This window comes from Meleagris gallopavo, chromosome Z, assembly GCF_905368555.1.
Source record: "Meleagris gallopavo chromosome Z, MGAL_WU_HG_1.1, whole genome shotgun sequence".
Taxonomy (NCBI): domain Eukaryota; kingdom Metazoa; phylum Chordata; class Aves; order Galliformes; family Phasianidae; genus Meleagris; species Meleagris gallopavo.
The window spans coordinates 48,903,438-48,930,906 of record NC_139435.1 but is presented as its reverse complement, the minus strand read 5'-3'; the positions used below and the strand labels follow the sequence as shown (position 1 = coordinate 48,930,906).

At 35.5% G+C, this 27,469-nt stretch overlaps 1 protein-coding gene across 1 annotated transcript in view; it reads right to left on the bottom strand.

Moving 5' to 3' along the window:
• The window catches only part of ADGRV1 (adhesion G protein-coupled receptor V1), a 250,291-nt gene that overhangs the window by 206,947 nt on the left and 15,875 nt on the right, over window positions 1–27,469 (bottom strand). The window contains exons 2-18 of the mRNA XM_085214084.1: window positions 26,605–26,789; window positions 25,612–25,761; window positions 24,418–24,513; window positions 23,490–23,594; window positions 22,113–22,226; window positions 19,984–20,549; window positions 17,945–18,215; window positions 16,891–17,220; window positions 15,464–15,640; window positions 14,514–14,737; window positions 8,299–8,331; window positions 6,231–6,357; window positions 5,952–6,137; window positions 3,955–4,135; window positions 2,984–3,147; window positions 2,253–2,376; window positions 1,640–1,906 (exon numbers count right to left, since the gene is read on the bottom strand). Of these exons, the coding sequence (XP_085070210.1) occupies window positions 1,640–1,906; window positions 2,253–2,376; window positions 2,984–3,147; window positions 3,955–4,135; window positions 5,952–6,137; window positions 6,231–6,357; window positions 8,299–8,331; window positions 14,514–14,737; window positions 15,464–15,640; window positions 16,891–17,220; window positions 17,945–18,215; window positions 19,984–20,549; window positions 22,113–22,226; window positions 23,490–23,594; window positions 24,418–24,513; window positions 25,612–25,761; window positions 26,605–26,789 (3,300 nt within the window). The remainder of the gene's footprint in view (window positions 1–1,639; window positions 1,907–2,252; window positions 2,377–2,983; window positions 3,148–3,954; window positions 4,136–5,951; window positions 6,138–6,230; window positions 6,358–8,298; window positions 8,332–14,513; window positions 14,738–15,463; window positions 15,641–16,890; window positions 17,221–17,944; window positions 18,216–19,983; window positions 20,550–22,112; window positions 22,227–23,489; window positions 23,595–24,417; window positions 24,514–25,611; window positions 25,762–26,604; window positions 26,790–27,469) is intronic.

The following is a 27,469-nucleotide window of genomic DNA, read 5'->3' as shown; positions in this document are numbered from 1 at the left end:
AATAGTCCCAATATAGTTATCAAAAGGCCTGCAACACTCAAAGCCAATACATGTAACAGACCACAGAAAGAAAATCAATGAAATTGCTTTCTGGAATGCATTCAGAAATATTTTGTGTTCTTGGTGATTCTAGACAGCCTCTACAATGACATGCTTCTCCTTTAAGAAGAAAAGGGGAACTGTGAATATCCATTCTGTGTCAGGCAGAAACCACTGTATGTTCCCAGTGAGGTAATAAAAGAAACTACCAATAGATACTGAAGAAAGTTAAGCAGAAAGAGAGTGAAACATGAAAAGAGAATTATAGTTTTGTCTGATCCTTTCCCTAGATCTGAGGTGCTGTAGACACTTGGGTATCACAATGAAGATTGGTTGGTTTCAGGAAACAGATGAACTGCCTGATATTCAAAACAATTGCTTAAAATTTCCTTATCATCTGGCTGCCTGCTACCAATGTGTAGGGCAGGATTCACTTCGAGATCAGTGCAGCTCTGTGAGCCAATCTTAGACCAGCCACAGCATGTCCATCTTAGTGTGACCTGAGTCACTCTCTAGTTTTATTGATTAGATCATCACAGACTAACAGGAGCTAAGATGCTTGGTGTGCTCACCTAGATATATAATTTTCGGTCTTCCAGCTTGAATTGCTGGTAGGTATATTACTCTGAGAACCTGTCACATAATCTCAAGGTATGGTCTGTTGGTTAATTATGATCATCTTTCTTTATTTTATTAAATTACAGCCCCCCAACTCTTACTTATTGCTTTGATGGCTCATTCAGTTCAGATTTATTTGGGATTGAAAAGATTTGTAGTGCATTCACAACTTAACACCTCTCAGCTACAGAATAATAAAACCCATAGGACAGTAAATCATTTAAATTTGTTAACAAAATTGCAAATGACTCCCACAGTACCTCGAGTTTTGGAGGGAAAGGTCTTTACTAAGCAATCAGAGACCAGGAAAATTCATGTAATTCTTTTACTTCCCTTTTGTATTCTCATGCATATTACACAACAGTGTATATGTTGTATACGCAACAGATTCAAAAAAGATATGTATTTGAAAAACTAGAGGAATGCTGGATGATTTTGATTGTTTTTTGTTAACTGATAACTATGAAAAAGAATAATAAAAAAAGAGGATGTTATTCCTATGGTAATAAATTCTTTTTTACCATGTGGTCCACAGTGCCAGAATGTATACTATTTTTTATTACTACAGAAAGAAAACAGAAAACAATTTACATGGCCTTCCTTTAAATACGGCTGTTTCTGTTCGCTTTTAAATAAAAAAAATAATAACTAAAAGAATCCTTCTTTCACTAAGACAGTTGCAGTTTTAAAGTTCTTTATAATCATGTTGTCATTCTAGTTCAGTTGAAGTACATCTAATTTGGAGCATTCACATTTGAAAAGAGACTTCCACTTCAGTTGGTTTTGCAGGAAAGGTCTCAACTGCACCACAAAAATTTTGTTTCTAACAAAAATGAAATCCAAGATGAAAATCTAAACCCAACGTTTACAGCAACTCTATGAAAGTCTTGGAGTAAATTTTATGATAAGACCATGCTGCTAAAAAATTGCAGCAAAACAAAAGGAGAGCAAAACCAAGAATACATCAGATCATTACTTTTACCTGTAGAATTCAAAAGGAGAACATAAAATGTTTCATCAGTTTCAGGGATATCATCATCATTAATATACACAGATAAGTTCTGCTCTCTTTCTCCAATATCAAATAAAATGATGCTGCTCTTTTCACTGGGAACAAAGTCTCCTTCTTCAGCTGTTGCGTCTCCATTGACCGTAATATACCAGACAGAAACAGCAACATCAACAGATCCATTCCTTAAAACTGTAAAGTTTGCAGCACTTCCTTCTTGAACAGTCACTGTCAGAGGTTCTGAAAATACAAAAACCAAAAATGCACCTGAGTTCGACCCTGAGTTCTTTGCAATTGCTTTTTTTTCTTACTGCTCTGTAATTAATCTTCATTCTTTTTCAGTGAAATAGAAAGTACAGGTAGTAAAGGCATGGAAATAATTTCAGATACAAAGGAATAATTTTATACCTTGAAATCCAACCAATCTCAGTATATGAAAGAATCAAACAAATTAAATACAATGAAAACATGCAACTTGTTCTGTTGGGATAAGGATTTCTCAGTTACCTGGTCAATTAAAAAGAAAAAATATATATCTGTTTTAGGTACTGTACACTTTCCATATTTAAAAACAATAATTTCTAACCTGCAAAATAAATGGGATCATCATTCCCTGTAATTTGTAAAATTGCACTGGTTATATTGCCCAGTCTGGCTCCACCTGTAACATTGAATAAGCTGATGATGAATACTTCTCTCTCTTCAGGTACCTGAATGAGAAAGTATTAATAAGTTAATTTCTAGCATACAAAACACTGAAAAATTTCAAATGGGGTAATAGGCAAGAGATTCCTGACTCATTTCATATTTATCAATCTGTACATTTGTCAAAAGTGATTACACAGGACAGTTCATACAGTTACATATAAATTACCATCAATAAGTAAATTCCTTCATCTTTACTGATGTACATATCACACAAAAGTTATGTTCCAGCTTCTTGCTTCTGATATTTTCAATTTATTTTTACAGAATTACTTATTTATCATTCAGTATTCACAATTTTTCTTATATTACTTCAAATATATTAGTGTATAACAATGAAATTAAGATTCCAGCTATCAGGATGAGTTATATTCAAATGTACTTTCCTATAACTTAACCGCACTATAGTTACACTCAGTTCTCAACTTTTTTTCAATTTCTGAAATTCTTTTATAATTTATTGAAGTTATCTCAGTTCTAACCAAGTATTTTCATCTTTTCTGTAAGTTGTCAAGTTCTTGATAAGTAGGCATTCCTTCATTCTCTTCCTGCATTCTAATATTTTAGCGCTTATTCTTTGTTCTCACCATAAAACAGCATAAAAGAATTTACCTCATCTGGGAGGGAGTAAATGGTGATATTTTTTGAAAACTCCAAATTATCAAAGAAAATAGTCCCTCCTTCTGGATAGACATCATTGGTACATGCTGGATCAACAACCCAAGACACATTCACATTTCCATAGTTTCCTTGGTTTCTAATAACTCTGTAAACGGCTAAAAATGCAAACATACACAGGCATACTCAGAACAATGGAATTCAAAATGAAAAAGGTAAGCACATCTGAAATGAAAAAAAAAGGAAAGAAGGAGACTTCACTCAGACATTATCTTGCATTCCGATACCATATTTAGTCAATTAGTTTGTTTCTCCTCAGATCACTGCCACTGTTTTTAATTTTTCGGGGTTTCTGTTTCCCTTGTCCAGAGGTGTGGATTTGCAAAATCCCTCTGCCCCACTAGTCACAGAACCGGGCCAAACCAGCCCATAAACCATTCACAATCGTAGAAAGTGGAAAAGAAGTCTGGCAGAAGCAGACAGCAGATAAAGAACTCTAGAGAGGCCAACGAAACTGGTGAGGAGTCTGGAGCACAAGTCTTATGAGGAGCGGCTGAGGGAGCTGGGATTGTTTAGTCTGGAGAAGAGGAGGCTCAGGGGAGACCTTATTGCACTCTACAACTTCCTGAAGGGAGGTTGTGATGAGGAGGGGTTTCTACTCCCAAGCAACAAACAGGACCCGAGGAAATGGCCGTAAGTTGTACCAGAAGAGGTTTAGGTTAGATATAAGGAAGAACTTTTTCTCTCAGAATGTGGTCAGGCACTGGAAAGGCTGCCCAGGGAGGTGGTGGAATCACCATCCCTGGCAGTGTTCAAGAGGCATCTGAATGAGGAGCTGCGAGATACGGTTTAGTGCTTGTGGTAGCAGTGGTAATGGGAGGATGAACTAGATGATCTTCCAGGTCATTTCCAACCTTAAAATTCTATGATTCTATGATTCTGTGATTCTAATAAAAAGGAATTACCAGTATAGATGTCTTCTCCTTTACTTTCGTTTATTGCTACTGTTAGTTCATCAGGTAGAAACTCAATGATACCATGTGGATCATCATTCTTTAAAATGGTTATATTGACCATTGTGGCATTTCCCAGTTTGCCGGGCATTTCACTGTGGGCACTAAGTACCACAGAATATATTTCATCCAACTAGAGAAAAGAAATACAGCCAAAATTAAAATACTTATTCAACATCAACATCAAAATGGACTATAGTCCCCAGTCTCCAGTCAGCTAGAAAAAGATAGAAACTTAAACAAAGGGAAATCACACACTCTTTCTACATGCAACAAGTATTTGTACACTGCTATCAGATTAAAAAAAAATAAATATATTAGAATTTTCTATATCAAAAAGCACCATTTTCTCCAGAATTATAAGCAAAGATTTATTTTGTATATCTTGTATATTTAACTTAGAATCATATAAATTCACTTGCACAGATATATTTGAAATACTCTCTGACATGTAAGTTGTCTTTTTACCTAAGATTCCTGGTTTTGAAACAGGGAAAGCAAAGACAGCATGCTGATCTAGAAAGAATCAATTAGTTGGCTTTATTAATCTAATGGAAGTTGGTACTTCCTATATAAGAAAAAGCTTCAGGGAACATTAGAACAATTGCAGCTATTTATCTAGAAAGCCAGAATTAGTCTAGACTGGGGAGACCTCAACGAATCCCACTGGTCAGTACCAGAAAAGAAAAAAAGAATGAAGTGGTTCTTCACATAGAGTTCTGTTTAAAAGCGGCATTCGCTACTCTAGAATATCACAAACACTAAACCCTTACCCAAGTTGTAAGCAAAACTGCTCCAATTAACTGAAGAAAAAAAAACACTGAGGAAATAATTGATAAAAATATCAATTATTATTTCAGACATTCTTGGGCTACCTACCCTTCAAGGCTCAGAAAGTATTATGGAGAAAATTATTATATTCCTGAAGATTATATACATGTCCTGCCATATGTTTCTGTATTTAGTCACTTTCGGAGACAGAGGAAAATAAAAAAGGTTTCTTATTTCTTAGTCCTGTTACATGTTTTTATCTGAGTGTCTCAACACATATTACTTACTTAGCCGGACTTTTAATACTGCTGTAAGAAGGGAGTACTATTTCTCATATTGCAGATGAAGAATTAACTTTTAAAAAACTTAGTGTTTTAATACCCAGCTTTTACTTGACAAAATTCTGTCACTGGCCTCTGCAAGTGTAATTCAAACTCATTTTATGTCTCTTTCCTCTAGAGCATTTAGAGAAAATAAGCCTGAATTTCAAGTGTAGCCTATGCAATTGAAATTTCTGTGTTCTCCTAATTCCCTCATCATTTAATCCTCCACCTGTCCTTCAAAGCATGGCTGATGATCACCTGGCCCTACAAAAAGATTACTAAGTTTCCTGAAATTTTTATATTTTGTAAAGCTGGCATTTTGACAGCTTAGCTCATTATCAGGGTCAGATAAACACAACTGTTTATGCAAATATGGCAAGGAGATGTGTATGTAAAGGCAGGAAAGAGTGCTGAATCACAAAAACCAAATTTTATGTTAATATATCTGTGGTGGAACCAAACCCATGTAAACTTTCTGATGGAATCCAGGATAGACAAGACATTGAACAGGAAACTGGATAAAGAAAAGCAGAAACAAACAGTAAGGACAGAAATATGCCCAGATTTTGCAGATTTCTGGGATTATAAATCAGTAAGGCTATCAGAAAAACTCTTCAGGCAAGACCTGTTGGTTTTGTTTTTCTTTCTATGTATAAAATGCTTTCACATGGTACTTGTCTGCTTACAGATCTTCTACTCACTCTTCCTTTATTTATTTCTCATACATAAGAAAAAGCCTGGAAACTCGACATAAAAGCTGATAATATTCACAGGTGAAACCATTTATATTTTAATAACTCATGACCAAGTATGCCCATGAACACAATTTGAAGAGAAAAAAATATAAATTTTTACCTCTGGAATCCCATCCAGTCTTGTCAGTAGGGTAATTAAGATCTCTCTTTCACCAGGCTTAAACTCCAGAATTCCCGTGCTTCCATAAAACTCATTATTGTCTCTTGGTTCTACCGTGTAGCGTAGAAACTGTCTGACAAGACTTCCTCTAGTGCGAACAATCTGCAGCTCAACCGACTCTCCTTCCTGTAAAACAGAAAATCCATCTCTTTTTCCAGCATTCTGTTTAAACCAAATTGCCTATAAGTTTTAAGGGATACAACTCAGATATCTAACTACCTTGATACTGTAGGGACCTCTCGAAGAGGAAGAAAATTCAAACACTCCTCCAGGATCATCATTTTCCAAAATAATGATTTCACGAGTAGTAAACCCATATTTCAGTATCTGATTTTCCACACTGACCCTGAGAAAAGAAGGTAAGAGGTTTTTTTCAAATGACAATTTGCTTTGGCAAGTAAATCCAAAATGTAGAGGACAGAAGAATAGTGACTAAGTTTTTGAATAAGTTATGAAAACCAGCAGTTATCTGCAATAAATAAATTAAGCAAGTCTCAATATTAATATGTTTTATTTATTTATAAAAATAATTTTTAAAAATCCTTGTTTTCTAGTTAGTTCTTACAGCTGTTATTTCTGTTTTGGGTTTTTTTTTTGTTTGTTTGTTGTGTTTTGTTATAGTTGTTTTTTAATCACACATGGACAGAACACACATGAAAGGAAACAGAATTGTGAAAGAACAAAGTTATGTAAATTCAGTATTACTTTGTATTTGGATCAAAGCATAAATGAAATTCCAAAACTACTTACATTAACACTGTATTGATGATCACATACTTCCACTCTTAGCTTCTCTTATAAAACTTACTATTGACATATTGCCCCTCAATACTGATTCCATGCTCAAATACGTGTTTATCTGCTTTCTGAAGATGTGGGGACAACCTCCATAGGTTGTCAGATCCCATTCTGACTCTAGAAAGCGTTGGACCTGTTCTCATTAATTAGGGACTCATTGCCCTTTCTCCTTACTTCCTAGCAAACCTTCTGTCTCAAAGCACATGGTGAATGGTGCAAGTATGAAATATGCTGACAAAATACAGTTCAAATTCCTCTTGTTAAAGGATTTCTATCTCTGGTCTTCCATGCCACACCATCTTCATCCTAGTCAGTGACATCAGTGGGTTACATGTGTACATTACTTGTACATCTTTCCCCCGAAGCAGTAATTTTCAACAACCTCGTTTTAAATTTATTACTTTCAGAATTCCAGAGAAATACTATTGAAGGATGTATCAAAAATACACCTTCGAGCTCACAGCCTCTATATAATTTATTACACATTATATATTTAGATTCCCTTGCATCTTCCATATTCCCTGTCAGTCTTTTGTTTTGAAAGGAGTCTCAGACCTCCAAATTGTATGCATTTTTGTGCTTTCACTGTACTACAACCCAGACTTCAATAAGTACTATTCTGTTGAGAAAGGAATCATATCTATTAAATACAATATTAAAACTAAGTCCAGGACTATGTCCACTAGTACTCCACAAACAACTAGAACCTTCTCCTCCCCTCTCCCCCCCCCCCCCCCCCAAAAAAAAAAAAACAACCTGTCTCGAGGGGAGGACACTAGATGCAAAATATAGAATTATCTATTTGATAAAGTAACATCACAGAATCACAGGATCACAGGGTTGGAAGGGACCTCAAAGATCATGAATCTCCAACCCTGCTGCCACATGCAGGGCCATCAACCTCCCCATTTAATACTAGACCAGGCTGCCCAGAGCCCCATTCAGTCTCGCCTTGAACACCTCCAGGGATGGGGCATCCATAACCTCTCTGGGCAGCCTGTTCCAGCACCTCACCACTCTCTCTGTAAAGAACATGTTCATGCTTGTGGCATTTTAAAAAACGTTGATAGACAAAGAAACATGTGTTAACGTAAACTATATTTGTGCTATTCAAAAATAAGATAAGTACTCATTTTTGATCACAAACCGTTCCTGTAGTGCCAGTCATTTCAGCCATTTAGTTGGGGCAAACTGTATTTGTGGCAGTGTTGAACAACTGATCTATTATTCCATCAAACATTCAAATATCAAACACTGAGGCATGCATTCATAACTTTCATCATTCACAGATCTTAAATAAAAAAAAATGCTTTCAAGCCAGAAACCCATGCCATCAAATGAAACATCAAAGGGGAAGCATGCATTGTATGAAGTGATGCAGAAAGTTATTCTTGTGAAGAAAAGAAGTGATAAAGACAAGTAGAAACTAACCACATTTAAAATAAAGCAATGATTCACTGAACACAAAAAAACAGTTCAATGCACTTACCCAAAGTACACGACAAACCTTTCTGTTTCTACTCTGTTAGCACAGAGACAAAGAAAGAAAGAAAGAAAGGGGATGGGGAATGGAATGAAAGTACCACTTGCTAGAATTTAAATAAAATAAATAAATAAATAAATAATAAAGCTTTTCTTTTTACTTTCCAAAAGCTTATAATGTATATTTTACGGGAACCCTGTTCGCTTGTCATTTTCCTGCTGACAAATGCTAGCAAGTGGGCAGTTCCCACTTACAAGAAATGTCCCTTGACCAATTCAGCATCCCAAGACCCATTCAAGGTATTACAAACTAAGTCATCTTCAAAGAGCTAGATTATTACTAGTCTTTGTGTGTACTCAGAAATGCAGCAGCAGTCCCCTTTTACAAATACTTCACCCTCCATTAGGAAAAAAATCTACATTCTTCTCTGATAGGGTATTTCATCAATCTGCTAAAGTTTTTTTTGTTTTTTTTTTTTAAGTTATAAACAAAAGTAGTTGTAATAGCTATGTAACAAAAAGCACAAATCCATAGTAAACTTCTCTTAAGACAATTTTTATGATATATTTATTACCAAAGTAATCATATTACCAAAGTAATATACACATATATGTATTCTTTCAGCTTTACAAAGTTACAGTGCCTGAGTCTAAACACAGCATAGACAACAAGTCTGCTAAGAACAACTGAGGAGTAGTGCTAAGGTATAGTTGTAATGGTAGCATTACAAAAATTGGAACAGGACAGCACACATGAAGAGTTTACAAGAGTATCACAAGGTGTGCATCTCAAACACCTCCAGGTGCTCTTTGGTAGGACATGGAAGACTGAGAATAATTTAAGGGTCACAATATAAGTCAGTTCTAAAGCTAGAGAGCTTTCAGATTAGGAAGCAAGCAGTGAGGTTCAGTCCAACAAAAGGTAAAAGAGAAAATACCATTTCTGAGGTTCTCCTTACAAGCCTCATTATGAAAACTTCAGTCCTTTCATTTATTTTTTTTTTTTTAATTTTTTTAATATCTCTGATCATGTTTTCTCTGGACGATATCAAAAAATGGTCAGATTGCTATCACTATTCTAACATAGTAATGTTAGTTACTACCTCAAAAAGTCATAAACCATCCTATACAAAAATTGAATAGAAGCACCTAGGCTTAGCTTTACAACTCTAAGCGGCTGTCAACAATAAATGATGCCCTCATCATAAGAATTGTATATATAAAAATTCTTATTACACAGAATATATTAATCAAAGAAAAATTAAAAATTGGCAATAAAAAAAGATAAGTTAGTAAGGTACATTTTAAATTTAAGCCCAAAAGTTTTACTATCCACTATTTTCACAGATTTATTTCTCAGAAAAAAAAGAGCCCAATTCTGTTGCTTTGGACAATCACATTGTAATAAAATTACCTTACACACGATAGAATCTTTCAGACTTTTTTATTGCCATATTGAAATGCGTACTTTCTTTTTCAGCATGCTCTTCAAATCCTGATGCCGAAGTCCAAGGAGGGCTAAGCCGCACATGGTAAAGCACTCCTCAAAGAGAAGCATAAAACTTTCAGCAGGAGGCTTAGACCTTAAGGCAGAACCCTAAATACTTCCCTTCATCCAATATGTTTTAATCACCTTTTCCATGGTCCCAGGGGTCCTGCACTGAAGGTGTGCCCTTGGGACTCAGCAAGGGCAGGACCTGGGCCTGGAATCACCTCCTTGCTGTAGCGATCTCTGGGCTGTGCCTCTCCCTGCCTACCATCACCAGGTCTGACTAAGTTGCGTTCCCAGTTTGACTGACACCGTAGCCATGGCCTTATTTGGTGAGGCCCTTGCCCTGCCAGAGAAGTTATGGGACTGGACGCCAGGCCCCATGCCACCACAGAGCCTCCAGGTCAAAAGCCCCTGAGACTTACAACATCAAACTAAAAAGAGGGCATTCATACACCTCCCCTTCATCACAAAGTAACTACTTCCTGATTGCCACATGCTGCATAGTTCAGTCCTGCTTCACTCTGTATGATCTGTAAAACCAGCTCTTTAGGTGCTCCTGTAACACTGCAATATGGAAACAGAACAAAGATGGCTATTCAGAAACCAACAGAGAGGGCATTCAGGATAAAAGTTAAAACAGCTTCTTTTATACTGTAGCTTAACCATGTCAAGCAGCTCCAGCTACTGAAGAGAACACTTGACCAGAGTAAGGATGTACAACTCACTGCAAAAGCCATTTGCCATTTTATCTCCTGAACTTTTACTGCAAAATGGCTATGCATGGACACAAAGGTTCATTTCATTACAGTTTACAAGCCCTGATAATGCTCACAATGCTAGTGTAAAAAAATGCAGCCTCAAAACGTGTACTTCCCATATGGCAGTTCTAACATGAAATGAGTGGCCATTAGGGAAATGTTTTCTTAAATAAATAAATAAATAAAATAAAATAATTAAAAAAATCATTATTAATTAGTAAGAACTACTGACGAATTAGGACAACTAATGAGTTTCAAAATATTATTTCTTTTTTTTTTTTATAAGTAGAGTGCTATAAAATACTACGAAGCAGAATTTTGACTAAGTTTAAGGTACCATGGGAATTTCAATGTTGTTATCTACTAAATACAAATAAAACAACTTTTACTGAGAGATGGAATGTGATAAGTTGATAGCTTTGGAAGAGGACTGGAATTCCAACAGACAGTGAGTATTCCGAATGGCACTTCTGAGTCTGCATTGCTGTCATTAAAACCATGCTTTTCTAAAAGTCTCTTTTCTATTAGAGTATCTCAAAAAAGGTGAATCCAAATTGCTTGTGGGATATTACTCAATAGTGAATACAAACTTATGAAGCAAATTATTCTTCCCCCCCCCCCCCCCCAGGATTTTCTACTTATTTAATTAGTGGCAGGACCTAGCTATAAAGAATAGCATTAAAGTAGGATTTTCCAAATAATACATTCCACAGTGATTCTCTATAGTGGAAAAACTTCTCTCCAACTTTAATCCACCATTTATTTGATTTTGGAGATGATTTTATTTTCTTGCTCATAGCAGGAGAGATATGGTGTTATTATTTTTAGAAGTAATAAAAACAAGCAGTAGGTGTTCAGTAGCACTCATTTCAACATTCTATTTTCAAAACTGTTTTGTCTGATCTGAAGAGAAAGCCATCCTTTTACTCTGAGATTTCTCGAACAGCATTGCATGTATTACTTAATATAAATAAAATAAGAAAGATACATAAAGTTTTGAGACAAAAACTAACCACAGGGAATCACCAAGATGGGAGAAAATCACAGCTCTATTATATAGTATGTTAGATTTTCTTTGCATCCCAATGCAGAGAGTAACTGAAGATGCAAAAACCACTTGAGCACTAACCACTGAAAGCCTGCAGTGCTTTAAATGGCTCTTCTATGATTTGCTAACTTCTGACATGCAGTAAACATCATTAATGAAAAAGACGTTAAAAAAAAGGCTGCCAGATATTTCACAATAATACAGCAAAACCTAGATTTTACATTTGTAGTTTTTAGAAAAATTGCTTCGTAACTCACAAGTCTCATTATTTTCCAAATATACTGGTGATGGAATTTTACCCTCTTGTAACTTGTACTGTACCACAGAAATCACTAGTATTATAAAGATTTTCATATTATGTTGCTTCAATTTTTCTTTATTATGTATAGTAAAGGAAATTTAAGTCATAGTAGATGTATATAAATCTGATCTGGCATTCTCAATTCCATGAATGAACACTCAAAAATTAGTCATACACAAGGACTATTTAAACAGCCAACCGCTTAATGATTATCATTTTGACAAATTAAAATAAATTTATCAGTAAATTTATCTTTAAATCTTCCTTCCGCGTCCTTTCCTCCTTCCCGCTTCCTTCCTTCCGCGTCCTTTCCTCCTTCCCGCTTCCTTCCTTCCGCGTCCTTTCCTCCTTCCCGCTTCCTTCCTTCCGCGTCCTTTCCTCCTTCCCGCTTCCTTCCTTCCGCGTCCTTTCCTCCTTCCCGCTTCCTTCCTTCCGCGTCCTTTCCTCCTTCCCGCTTCTTTCCTTCCGCGTCCTTCCCTCCCTTCCCGCTTCCCTCCGGCTTCCTTCCCTCCCTTCCCGCTTCCCTCCGGCTTCCTTCCCTCCCTTCCCGCTTCCCTCCGGCTTCCTTCCCTCCTTCCGCTTTCTTCCCTTCCTTCCGTTTCCTTTATTCCGTCCACTTCCCTCCTTCCCTCCCTTCCCACTTCCTTCCCTCCCTTCCCACTTCCTTCCCTCCCTTCCCACTTCCTTCCCTCCCTTCCCACTTCCTTCCCTCCCTTCCCACTTCCCTCTGGCTTCCTTCCGGCTTCCTTCCCTCCCTTCCCGCTTCCCTCTGGCTTCCTTCCCTCCTTCCGCTTTCTTCCCTTCCTTCCGTTTCCTTTATTCCGTCCACTTCCCTCCTTCCGCTCCCTTCCCGCTTCCTCCCTGCTGCCCTCCCTCCGCTCCCTTCCCGCTTCCTCCCTGCTGCCCTCCCTCCCTTCCCGCTTCCTCCCTGCTGCCCTCCCTCCCTTCCCGCTTCCTCCCTGCTGCCCTCCCTCCCTTCCCCCTTCCTTCCCCCCTTCCAGCTTCCTGGAACATAGCCTATAGTGAGACTGCACAGAATAAACAGCAAAAAATCGTGGCTTCATATATCTGCACAGCTGTCAGAATTGAGAAAACAAGCAAATAAACAAACATCGCAACTGTCTACTTAATTGTTTCCTTTCATTCCACTCTGCATTCTTGGCAACCTTGCACTCACAAGTTTAGCCATCATTTAACTCCTACTGTCCCTCTTTTGTGATTGAGACTAATGAATTCCTTCAAACCAGTTTTATCCACAGAAAGAAAAGCAGAGAACTATTTACAATAGTCTCCTGCCGTTTTTGTCTTGTTCAGGATTCACCTTTTAATGTAATGGCTAGCCAAGGTAGTTTGGAATAAATCATTCTAAGTCAGATGCGTTAACTAGTCATTGTTTAATGAAGCAAGCCAATCCTGCAATGGAGTAACATCTTTGCTGTTAAAAAAAGCATGCTCTCTGAATTGACCACTTTCTAATCAACAATAGCTTGAAGACCTCCTTGCCTTTCGTTTGCTAATGTATAATCACCATGGGTATCTGCTGTTGAAATTCCTAAGAGCTAGTTATCACTTCCTGTAAAAAAACACACACACACACAAACACACACACACACAAACACACACACACACAACACACACACACACACACACACACACACACACACACACACACACACACACACACACACACACACACACACACAAAAACCCACTTCTTTTGGATGAGGTTAAGTAGATGTTCAACGTGGAAGCTGCTGGAGGCAGACCACTGTACGTTTCCAGCGAAAGTAGAAAAGGTTTTTGGACCTTATACTAATAACATGAGATACGAGTATATCTCATAATATGAGTAATATGAGAACATGAGTGGCAAGCTGTTGGAAAATGTAAAGAAGTCATAATTTTCCTGTTAGTAACTCAAAGAGGGAATACACTCCTGGATATAAACTACTTCTCAGTGTTCTGAGAAGCATTCAAATGTAGATAGTATTGCTACCCGACGTCCCTTTCAGTCTGGGTTACCCCATAATCCTGATCTACTGTAGAAAGGAGACTAGAATATCATTCTTCAGCAACACCACTGCATTCTCATTAGCAGAAGACTATGTTGTTAATCACCCTGCAATATTATAGAGACAGGGAGTTATGATTGAAGTACCTAATTATCAAGAGCAAACGGTACAGAACATGTCAGTCAAACAAATAAACTATTTCTGCAATAACAGGATAACATATAAACCTTCTTCTGACAAAAAGCAATGAAGAACTGTTTTTTGACTTCTCAGTGTTCTCAGTTTTCCCATTATCTTGCTATTACTTTTCTGAAAAATAGATTACGATCAAGAGCTATAAAAAAAAGAACAGAGCTGAAAGAATTTTCAAAATAGCACAGACCTTTCATCAAAATATAGGCAGAGTTAAGTCATCAGATAATATATGCAAAATAGCTTCTTACATCAGTCTCCAGTCAAAAAATAATCCTACACAGTTTGAATCGAGAACCTAATAATTCTTCAGATGCTTTTTGACACAATGCGAGCAATACCTCCAATTAATAATGTGCTATTTTTTAATATATAAATGGAGTACTGCATATGATGCATATGAATAGAATTTACGATACCTGTCCAAAGTTAATAACACTGTTTCATTCATTTCAGGTATATCATCAGCTTTAATAGTAATGTTGATTGTAGTATCACTTTGTCCAGATAAGAAAATGACAGAGCCATTAAAGGGACTTATATCATCGTGTGTTACTGCCTTTTGGTTGATACCAGAGGGTTTCAAACTCCAGAACACAGTTGCTTGACCATCAGTCCCATCTCGATGCAATGCAATAGAAACCTATGAAACGTGAATTTGTTGTGACTAGATGGAAAAAAAATTACTCTTTTGTAAATTACTATTTGAATATAAACATAAAAATGTTCAACTTTTTTTAGATATAACTTCATACGTGATATCAAAATATGGATGAAAGTGTATGTACATAAAACCTTGAACTAGTTATCAGGCACTTAGTGCAGATGACAGATTATTCATACCGCAAATCACTAAGCAACCATACAAACATATACATGACAAATTTTACGAATGTGCACTTCTTCAAAACATAACCTACATTTTAAACATAACCACCATAAATTTACCTTGGAATTACAGTTCAGTGCAATTGTATTTAAGGCTATTACCAGTTCTAATTTAAGAATGTGAAGTGATTGTATCTGATTTGGGATTTATATTGATACTTTCCATTACTATGTTCACAGTTGGTGAGACTGAAAATATCTGTAGTGTCTTTTGATCTGTGAGCATTAAAGGTTAAGCCATTTTAGATGCTTACTGGTTTTAGGTAACCACAGAGAAAACAAAGGCCAGTTTCACTTTTCTGTTATTTAATAGATATTTTTACAAACTTTTAATTTATTTTTTTTTTTTAAAGCAAGGTGATGTTTGGGATTAGGCATGATTTGGAGGAATGGTAACTTTTAAATTCTATAGTAAGTATAGGAAACTATGCTTTCAAGTGAGTTTTCCATAGCAATGGACAATGTAAAAAGTCTTACTTACCTCTGTGGCAGGGGAATCTTCTGGCTCAGAAAGAATAATCGGAAGATTGCTAATAAAGCCTATTTCTCCATTTGCAATGTCAGGAGTAATCCTGAGAGAAATATTTCGAATCTCACCTAGTCGAGGACTTACAGAAGGGACCAGAGGAATTTTATTCACTAGTTCAACTCCTTTGAGCTGTAGGGAAAAGTAAGACCAAATCGAGAAATGAGGAGCCTTAATAACAAGTCAGAACAGTTCTGATTTCAGGATAATTTTCAAATGCAAGTAGCATATAATTTCAGAATAAATTTATCTTGCTAACAGCCCTGCTGTCTACTAAGAAATTTTTGTAACATGTCAAAGAAATTAAGTGGGTATTGTTGAGTGGTCAGCAGAACGCTACACTTCCCAGACAAATCATGTGAGCATACGTAACTAAAGAGGAACCTACTCAGAAATGGAGACTGACCCCTCTACATCAGCTATACTAGGCCTATTAACACCACTGATTTGATCAATGCCTTGCACTGATTGCATAAGTATTTGTGCTGGAAAGCTCCTCTGATTATATTTGTTCAAACAAAAATAGTTTTATGGTTTTACAGGAAGTAGTGGGGGCAGATTTAACTGCAGATGAAAAAATGAGTAACAAACACCTATAACAATACCCAAGACATTCCACAGCAGTACTTCTGAACAATAATTTGCTAAGTTACACAAAAATAACAACAAAAATCCAATGAAAAAAATGGAAATCTTAAAATAGTTTTTTTCTTTCTATGTTTTTTCTGAAAATATTTTTTTTTCTGTCAAAAATTGTTCTACTACATTTTTCAGACAACTTTAACTAGTAATGACAAAAGTTCTCTTCTTATAAATTCAGGTAGAAAAAAATAAAGAAAAAAAAAGCAGCAAAGAAAATTATACTGGGAAAACGAAGAAAAAAATCAAATTCTCTAACCAAACTCATAAATAAAGGTAAAGATAATATAAGTTTGATGATTTTTAATTTACAGAGTATAATTAAATGAAAGGGAACAAGTTCTATTCACTTTCTTGTTACTCCTGAATTTTGTCTTGCTTCTCTAATTTAAGAACCTTGTTTTGTTCAAATTCAAAGCCAGGAGATTGACAGAGAAACAGAACTCAAAAAGCAGGCAACTGTCAACACTGACCTCATTTTGTAAAATTCTGTGATTGATACTCAAATCCTGGGTGGTTTTTTTTTTTTTCCTTAATTTGTAATTATTAATGATTAAGAACTTTTTATGACATAGTTACAGAAGCTGTTTCTTTAAAAAGGAAAATCTTTGCATTAGAGCTAAACTGAGCTTTTTATTTAGAAAAGAATGGTCATTTGAATTACACTCGAGGGGAAGAAGAGAGTACTACACTACACTGATCATATAAAATAGGCTAAAAAAAAAAAAACACAGTTGTGATACCTGTATGAGAAAATGAGCACCATTTTGAAGAAATGCATCATTTCTTATTGGTATATTTAGAGTTTCGTGTGTTTTTCCTTCTGGAAATGTGAGAATGTTGTTTCTAGAGATATTTAGAATGCCATCTTTTGCTCTCTCAGGATCCAGATCTCCAGCTGGAATATACAGTGCAGTATAAATTAACTGCACATCTCCAACTGTTCCTCTCTCCCTTGCAAAACTCAAGGACAAAAAGCGTCCTGTTGGATTACTTTCAATCTTCTGATTCTCCAATGGGTAAAACTTTATCAGGCCATAAACATCATCACTGTCCTGAATGTAAAACAAAAGCTGCAAAACAGAAAACAATTACGATTATTTAGTGTTACAATTACTATACATCATAGTTTTCATACTTTCGTGAAAGTATGTCCATTCACCATGCATTTTGCTCCTGAGCAAATTGGCACTCAAGAAAGAAATCAGGTTGACAACCCCAAAGTATTCTTTGTGCACAAGCAGCAATACACTGATAACAGCAAATTTCCCACCATGCTTCATCTATGTCTGAATGAGCTTTGAATACCTGATATTTTGGTTCAGTAGCCAAAGTGAAAAATTTAATTTCACTCAGCAAATTCTTTTCAATCATACGCTATAAAAGCAGAGAGTTGAGTCACAAATGTCAGTAATGCTAATAACCCTTTATTTAACAGTTCAGAGGTTATAAGTCTTAATCACCAAACCCTCCTCTTGTGCTACTCTGTGTAGAATATTCCAATATTAACTGCAAATAAGCAAATGGAAATAACTTTTCAGCCTTCTCTTAGTAAGCAGCTAATCAAGACAGCATTTATGTAATGCTGCATATAATGGAAATAATCTAAGCTGAATTCTACTGCATTAAATAACTCAGGCCTTTTTATAACATGTTAAGCCAAAGAACTTGAATGTGGCTCTGTATACAAAGAGTACATTAGGTTGCCTCATTTAAACTCAATAACTACTTCAGCCAGTTTAGCCAATCCAACAAAAAATGTGAAGTCTCTACTGAAAGGTCTGAAAGTAAACTTACCTCAGATGGTTCACTGACTTCTGCACCTCCTTGTACAGTATGAGCTAGGAGCTGCAGAAGATAGGGCTCTGCTTCTTCTGGTATATCATCATTAAGAATGTTCAGAGGAAGTGTAACCAGCATCTGTCCTTGATCAAAATATATTTCCCCAGTCTCTGGAATGAGGTCTGCAGTCACAGGTGAGGGATCACTGCTATTTCGGATTATAACCCAGGTCACAGAAACGTTTCCATGTGTTCCACCATTTCTTACTATTGTGATCCCTTCAAACCTATGGTTTGGAATGAAACAAAAGCTCACAACTTATCATTATAATTAGTATTTGCTAACTAGTTATTAGTTATCCATGTACTGGAAGATGTACACTGGCTTCAGTGGAATAAGTCAGGCAGAGAATGGCTTGAGAGCAGCACTGAGGAGATAGCTTTGGGGCTGTCTTTTGATGAAAGCCTCAACGTGAACACTTGCAGCCCAGAAGGCCAACCATATCCCGGGTTGCATCAAGATAGGCATGACCAGCAGGGCGAGGGAGATGATTCTGCTCCTCTACTCTGCTTGGGTGAGACCCCACCTGGAGTACAGCATCAAGTTCTGGGGCCTCCAATACAAGAAGGACATGGAGTTGCTGGATTGATTCCATAGGAAGGCCATGAAGATGATCAGGGGGTTGGAGCACCTTCTCTATAATGACAGGATGAGAGAGGGCTTTTCAGCCTAGAGAAGAGAAGGCTCTCAGAGGACCTTATAGTAGTCTTCCAGTACCTGAAGGGAGCCTACAAGAAAGCCAGGGAGGGACTTTTTATAACAACATATAGTGACGGAATGGGAAATGGCCATAAACTGGAAGAGAGTAGATTTAGACTAGCCATTAGGAAGAAATTCTTTACTGTGAGGGTGGTGAGACACTGGAACTGGTTGCCCAGAGAGGTTGTGAATGCCCCCTCCCTGGAAGCATTCAAAGCCAGACTGGATGGGGCTTTGAGCAACCTGGTCTAGAGGGAGGTGTCCCTGCCTATAGCATGGGAGTTGGAACTAGATGATCTTAAAGGTCAATCCAACCCAAACCATTCTATTTTCTGATTCTGTGAATCAGTATTAACTGCTGCGCCAGACATCTGCTCAGGGCTTAACATTTGTAAAACTGCAATGCTCATAAAGAATTTTCATGGAGTCCTTATTCATGAACTAATATATCTAAAGGAACTAGTAATATATCCAAAGAATTTCTTAGAACTTACTTTGTTTACAACAAGATACTGAGAAATGTAGGCTTCGTACGTTTTACCTTTTTCTCAGAAATATGTTACATTTCAGAAAACTAATAGTTTTTTTACACTATTTTATAGACTACATCAATATACACTTGTCAGGCATCAATTTAAATAACTCATCTGAGTGAACTTTTTGTTTCTGTACTGAAATATGAAATTGTCTTTTGATAAAATCATATCTTGATACATCACTTATTTCTCTGAGGATGAAATTAGAAGTAACAGTGGACATTTAAAATGAAATATTTCACTACTGTATAATCAGTGCTGCCTGTAAACATTTCTACAGAGCTTTGATTTTAAAATATATGTAATTTTACAGATAAATTAATTACCTCAGAAGTTTAAACGTATTTAACATTTCACCATAGACTTTCAACACCTTTTTGTTTTCAATCAGAGACTGACTTTATATTATGTATGTAAAAATTTATTGGAAAAGGAAGCCTGAAATCTATTTCCCTGGTGTTATGGGCTAGCATCCATATGGACAGCATCACAGCTTCACTGATCCTGCTTTTAGATAAAGGATTTTTTCAGTATCTTGATAATATCATTAAATATTCACATTTTTTCATAAGTTTTAAAATAATTCTGCATAATTAAACATTCTCTTGAAATCTTTATTGACATATTAATAATAATTAGAGTAGATGATTCCTATGTTAAATTTTCAGTAGTAATTTTATAATTGCCATCTTAAGGATGCTTAACAGTGCCAAACAATTCACTTAATATGACTAGGTAGTGTCTGAACATCTGTAATACCTTGAAATTTTGTCTTCGTCAATAATAACAATCTGAGCGAACAGGATACTGTTGATTGAAAGTACTCCATAGGGTTTATCATTCGGTTGGATGGTGACATGAACAGTAGATGGATTAACCAAAACAGCATCACCCTGTAAAGTGTCCTTGAGAAGAACAATCTGAAAGGTCTCAGCGATTTCTGGTATGGCATCATCAAGAATCTTGAATTTTATATATGTTTCATGAACTAGGGGTGGGAAAACAATAGTTGTATTTGGCTGTAGATCTAAGAAATCTAAATTAAGCTGTGCATGTGATGTTGAATTCCCAGTTATGATGGTGTAAGTGACAGATACTTCACAATCATCAGGTCCAATTAATTTTCCGCTGTCATCTTTACCACGAACCACTTGAATTCTTAGTACATCAGCTTCCTCAGGTACCATGTAAGTGCTCTGAATGAATCGCACAGGGCTGTCGTTTTTCCTAACAATAATCTGAATGGAGTTTTTTGTAGTGTTGATTTCAGCTCCTCCTTCCACACTCCTCAGATAAACAACAAACAATTCATCATTTTCAGGTATCTAGGAAAATAATATTAGAAACAGAGTGTAAGTCATATTTCAAGTATATGCAGAACTCTTACTGAGAAATGTGTTTCATATATTTTGCAGAAAGGGTAAATAACACAAACATGAGAACTCTCCATATTAAAGTGAACAGGCAAAAAATAGTTCTTGCAACTTTGGCTGAAGATCCCTTCTCAAAACAGAGTGTTTCTATTTTCTAAAATAGAATTCTTATGTTCTCTGTATGAAAAAGTGTGGAAAACCAAATAAAAACAAAAAAACTAAGGAAGAATCAAATTTGGATCAGAGATCCAAACTCAACTTTTTGGAAGCCAGGCACTCTTCTTAGGCACAAATGTTCCTCCCAGTTATTTAGACTGACATCTTGATTTGCTGATGTTAACATTTATTTACCTTTATGCATGCCTGAAAGAATATAGGAACAACATATGGATACAACCTACTTTGGTCTATTTATTTTTTCTCCTCTATTTTCAGAACACACAGACATCCTCAGGGTGAGTTTCAATCACAAATCTAGGGACGTGCTTTCTGATGCTAGGCTATTCAGTAGACTTTAGTTAAAACTAAACTGTACTTTTAATCTATCATCTTTTAGAAATTTCATTTATTTTATGACAACTGATGCAGCAGGTGTTAAAGCATGATCTATAAACCTTAACATAATTTTTCAATTGGTCAGTCTGAAAGTAGAAAGATGGCAATTACTATCTGTATTCACACTTTTCAGAAAATTGCCTGTTTGTTTCAGGAATCTCATCTGTTTTCAGAATTTTTTCAAGTATGCTTCTTCTCTGAAACATATCTACATAAAACTCTTTAATTCATCTTCTTTTAAGCTTTTCCTCAATGTATTACTTTTTTCTTTAGTGAAAGACATACCATTTCTTCTCTTCATGCATATAAGAGTGAATCAAGTTTAATAAAGAATAAAATGGATTCATATGCATTGTTAATAGAAAACAGAGGTGCACAGACTTCAGTGAGGGTATAATAAAAAAATGCACCTTGTAAGTAATACCATGATTATCTTTGTTTTGCCTAAAAAATTAATGGAGACAAAAAAAAAAGAAAATTAAAAAACAATACTAAATTTAACCTGAGTTTGAGTTTGCAAGGCAGAAAATAATTAGGGAAGGCCAGAGTACATTTAAAAAAAAGATATTCACATTTTTTCATAAATATTAAAATAATTCTGCATAATAAAACATTCTCTTGAAATCTTTATAGACATTAATAATAATTAGAGTAGGTGATTCCTATATTAAATTTTCAGTAGTAATTTTATAATTGCCATCTTAAGGATGCTTAACAGTGCCAAACAAATCACTTAATATGAGTAGGTTTCTATGTTTGCTGCAGTAGCACCTTATGATCAGAGTGGCCAGGATACGCTCAGAAAATATTCACCAATGAGAATTACAAGAGGAACATCAGAAAGAATGAAAATAAAGACTCCATGAAGTGAAAATATCCATTCATTAAACTTATTTAAGCAAAGCAGTTTTATAGTTTGTTACCCAACTGTCTTTAGAAGAGCTGCTAACCTGCTCTTACCTGATCATCAAGCACAGTTAAATTATAAATCAGTACAGATTTTCCAGGAGCAAACGTAATGTTACCCTTGGCTGGACTAAAGTCTTCTTCGGCTGGGTTTGGACCATCTTTTATCTGCAAAAAATTAATTTTTCTCATCAGAAGTATAAAAACAGGAAGACAAATCTGGCAGAAATACGATAGCCAGTATACAGTATGGCATGTTTAGTCATCTCGTAGTTACGAGTATTCATGTTCAGTTGTGAAGACCTACTCTTTTTTGGAGAATGGAGTCAAAGCAACCAATCTGAAGAAATTACATATTGATGGAAGAGGAGGAATAAAACTACTTCCGTATAGTGGACTTCCTATGAGGACTGGTATATTCTGATGCATAATTGATTCTCTGACATTATCAGAATATTATACATTAAAATTCCATTTAAATCAGAGTAGTGTTTTATGTTAAATTCTAAAACAAATAAATTATTGGTTCTGCATTCTCTCTATCGTGACCTGTTAAAGATAAATCTAGAAGTGAAACCTGGATGACAAGGAAGTCAATTAAAAGCAATGTGAGATGTTTCTGTTTTAGAAAATCTTCAAAATTATTTTTTATTAGACCCAATTAATTGTCCTGATACTAAAATTTATTGAACCTTAGAACAAACAGATCTACAATAAATTACACAGTTCATAATGACTATTACTTTAACTATTAATGCTAAATTCACTATGAAACAACAAAGTTTTTCAGATTTTGGCAGGTCTAGATTAAACCCATGATGTCCCAGGGACAGGAAACATACAGAAATACCCATTTGAAAAAATTTATGCATAATTTTAAGGTATGTAATATAATCTGAGGTAGATGAGTAGATGACAGCAATAAAAGCAATAACTTTATCATATTCAAATAAAGTAGGTAAATAACAGCATAAATATTCAACAGATATAAATACAGATGAAGATACAGAGGATTATAGATAGAATTTCACTAACTCCCGATTTCTCATACCTACATGTTCAAATTTGGGCTAACTTTTAAAGAGTCACTCTGATGTCTAGCTGTAAAATATATAGACGTATATAAAGACACTTATTACACACAATATGCTTTGTTTAATATAAACAAATACTGCATCAAGTGCCTTCCTAAATGACAGGGAATACTCAGTTTTCTGTAGTTCCTCTTAAAATTTATTCAAATTAAACACTCAGATAATGACGTTATTTTCCATGGCAGGTAGTATGAATCCATTTCATGAAATACATCTAGCAATTGTAGATGTAGGCATTTTGCTCCTCTTTTCCTTTTACAAATGCTTTGATAAATTATGATTACAGCCTACTAGTTTCATCCAGCAGAAAGGTACGAAGTATTTTAAATAAACTCACCTCAAAAGTTACAACGACTGTCCCATATGTTCCCCTCTCTCTAATTAGAGTAAGAGGCACAAATTCATTTCTGCCCTGGGGCTCATTCACAGTGATTAAGGCAGACTAATGAGGAAGAGAAGGGACAGACAGTCAGACACAGATCAAACATCTCAGCAGAATGAAGAAACTGTTGCCATAGAAATACCAAACTCCCACAGACAAGTTAATCCAATCTACAAACCAGTCCACTGATGGCAGACATTTCCTAGCAACCAATTCGTTCAGCTAATAAAAATCCTGAGAGATTTCAAATAAAAATGTATCGTGTTATGCAAGTAGGGTTCTTTTATGTCATTTTTTTCTGTAAAAGAACATAGTCAATAGACACGAAGCACTGGCATTATATCACTGATATTTTTTGGAGTTTGTAAGCTATTACAAATAGATTTTCACCATTATAGGGTAATTTATTAGTAATGTAGCTATAAATTGACTATCTATTACAGGACAATCATTTAGGTAATTGGTTGCTTTTTCAGATGATTGTATGTGACAGATGTTAAAGATTTCCACTAATTCAGTGAAAAACTTGGCAAGCCAGGTTTTGTAACTCTAAAATTTTCACGTCCGTGTGTATTTTTTTTTTTTTTAAGAGAAATCCTATAAAAAGGTTATGTTGTGAGAATGCTAGCAATAAAGCATAGATACTTTTTTATACAAACGTGAGGATCTTAGATTATTTTTGTACACCCAAAAGCACAAGGTAGCATTAATATTGTATATATGCATAAATTGCAAACACATGTATGGATTGCTTCTAAGCATGTTTTCAAAGATATCTCAGAAACCATTTTCAAGGGATTCCACTGAATAATAGCCAGCATCTTTGAAAACTGTCCCTTTCTGCTTTCTAAAATTTTTACATACACCATAAAAAAAGCCATACCATATTAAAGGAAATTATTCCAAAGGCATTGTCATTAGATAAGATTGTTACAGTGACAGTCTTGGGTGAGCCAAGCTTTATCTTTGCAGATTGTTTCTGAAATTAACAAAATAAAAAAGATATTAAATATGAAAAATACAAGAAAAACACATTTAGATGTTACTGTAAATATTACTCTATAGAAACTTTTTTTTTTTTTAAATGTGTATTACAGTGAATATTACTTAAATTAATAGAAAGCACCAAAATAGAATATATTTAATGATGATGAACTATCTGGTTACATGCTCTTTGTGGACAAAACTTGTAAATAACTACTTATAGTTTGGCAATCTAGTAATGACAACAAAGATACAGAGAAATATTCTTGAAGCATGCAATACTGCCAGGAACTCACAAGTTGTTCTCTTTTCCTAACTTATGTATAAAACCAAGACTTTGAAGTTATTTCATGAACTGAGATATCAACTAAAGAAACAGATTTTTTACCGTGGTTTAAAACTAAGCTACTGCTTCTACACATCAAAAGAAGTAAAACCATGGAATTTACTGCCAACATTTCCTGAGGAATAAGAAAAGCATGAAATTCTTCTATAATGAACTATCTTCAAATTCAGTCATGGTCTGTTACTTTAAAAAATTTGAATAGGAATCACTCCTTAGTAGGGTGACTTCTGTAAGGTAGAACAATATGCAGAGATTTATCACGGTTTTTTTTTGTTGTTGTTTTGTTTTTTTTATAAAGTGTTTCGTCCTTTTCAGGGGAGTCTCATCTATTACTCTGGACCAGAAATCACGGTGTTTCTTTTGCTACTTCCATTGTCTCTTTTAGGTACAGTGGATACAATGAAACAGTGAAGAATGACTCTCTTCACAGTCTAACTCTTCGGCACCCTAGTGCAACCCCTTCACATATCCACAACTGAATGTAATGTCTGCTTAAGTTTCAGTCTGTCCATACTGCACAGCAACAACATATAGAGACACTCAAAGGAATGGAGAAACCTTCTAAAGGAGCAATAAGAACCATCCTGATTTTTCTCCAAATTTTAGTTCATACCTGCTTAACAGTTAGATTCACAAGGAGTGCGACTACACAGAATTCTATGGAACACCATTTGTTTATGTCAGATTACCCAGATTACTCAGATGGATGAAAGATAAACTGAAAAAAAAAAAAAAAAACAGACTTACTGGTAGTGTCAAGTAAAATGTGAATGTCTCATCTGCCTCTGGAAGGTCATCATCACAAACAGATATATACACTGTTCGGTTTGTTTCTGTGTCAGGTATAAATGCAGCTGCGTATGTGTCAAAAAAGTCTCCCGTGTCTTCTCCATGAATCTACAATAAGTGCATAATTGAATGTCATCTCCTTCCTGTACAACCTTCTATAATATTCTGGACTGTTTTCCCAGATTTCGTGTACTCTCTTTGAACATGATTTCTCCTGCTATTAACCCTGCTGTTACACAAATTATTTCTTGATAATGGTGCAGATAATGAGCTGTTGTCCCCGTGCTGAGAACCAGAAATAATAGCACTTTACCCAGAACCACTTACAACATCCTTCCTTGACACTGGGTATCTTTTGTATAGTGTATCATATGATTATTTCTTAACAGAAAGACTATTCCAAGCACAGATCCACATGGCTCATATTACCCCACCTGAACTTAACTTACCTTAAAGATGTTACTGCCTTCTGCCTTCCATCATCATTCTAGGAAATAGAAAGAGACTACAAATGTAGCCTACAATGTTTTGATTGCAATTGGTGGGAAAGATGAATTCTTCTAAAATGTAAGATTCCGCTTTCACTTTGCTCAACCAAAGAAAATTGTAAGGTGGCCACGAGGCCTCCCTCAGCTCCTCTGCTGTGTGCTGAGCACACCCACAGGCCTCAGACATTCTTCAGATGTCTTGTTTTCCACCATCTCGGTAGCCCTCCTTTAAATGCTCTCTAATAGTTTCATGTCCTTCTCATACTGTGGCACTCCAATGTGCACCCATTGCTGGGGGTGAGGCTGCACCAGGGCAGAGCAGAGCGGGACAATCCCCTTGGAATAAAGCACTGCTCCAGTGGACTATCATCTTCCTTTCCACTGGCTTGGTAAAAGTATAAGGAACATTCAAATGTAAAAAATATTACTATTTACAGAAAACCTAATTAGCATAGTTTCTTACCGACACAATTGCTGTGACGTTAGCAGGCTTTCCTGTCCTCTCAATTACAAGGCGTATCACTGTTGTACTTGTTTCATTAACTACAAACTCTGTTTGTCCACTGAACTTCACTTCTGTTTCTCCAGATGTGAAACAAATGAGTACTGCTAAAATCAAATAAACTAATAAAGAATCAGAGTGCATCCCTGTAAGGAAAAAACAACAAGAACACAAAAACATGAATTAAAAATAAATTCTGTACCTAAAATATATAAAACAATCTCATTTGATCTTTCCAATGCTGACAACTTTTCTGAAAGAGTTTCTGCAAACCCTTCAAATACTCTGTTTTTCCAGGGAGCTTCAGAAATGAGAAAAAAAAACACGCACAGATTTAAAGAATGATCAAGTTAAATAACACAATTATCTTCTGCATCCATTTCTATTTTTATAAGTTTCATCTAAAGATACTCTAAAGAGCATTTTTTAGTGTATTCCAAGTGAAGGAATAATCATTTAAGATAACAAACATAATATTGCATAATTATTTTCATTTCTAATCAGCAAAAATAGTTTAAGGTTGACAATTTACTCTTTCTTCCAATTCCTTTTTTTCCCCTGCTGTTAATTCTCTTTAAAAATATTTATTAACTGCCACAAAGGGTGAAAGTTTGGATGTCTGCAGTTATCTCATATATTATCTTCTGCTATCTTACAGATCACAAAATGTTTTTAAACATTTGCATATTTACTTAAGATAATTTTCACAGCTTCTCTTACCCTATGATTTTTCCATGCTTTGTGACAGAGAATCATCCATGCAGAGACATTTTTGTGAAGTGTATGTCAAATTTGCAATTATAAAACACTTCAGATACAGTACAGA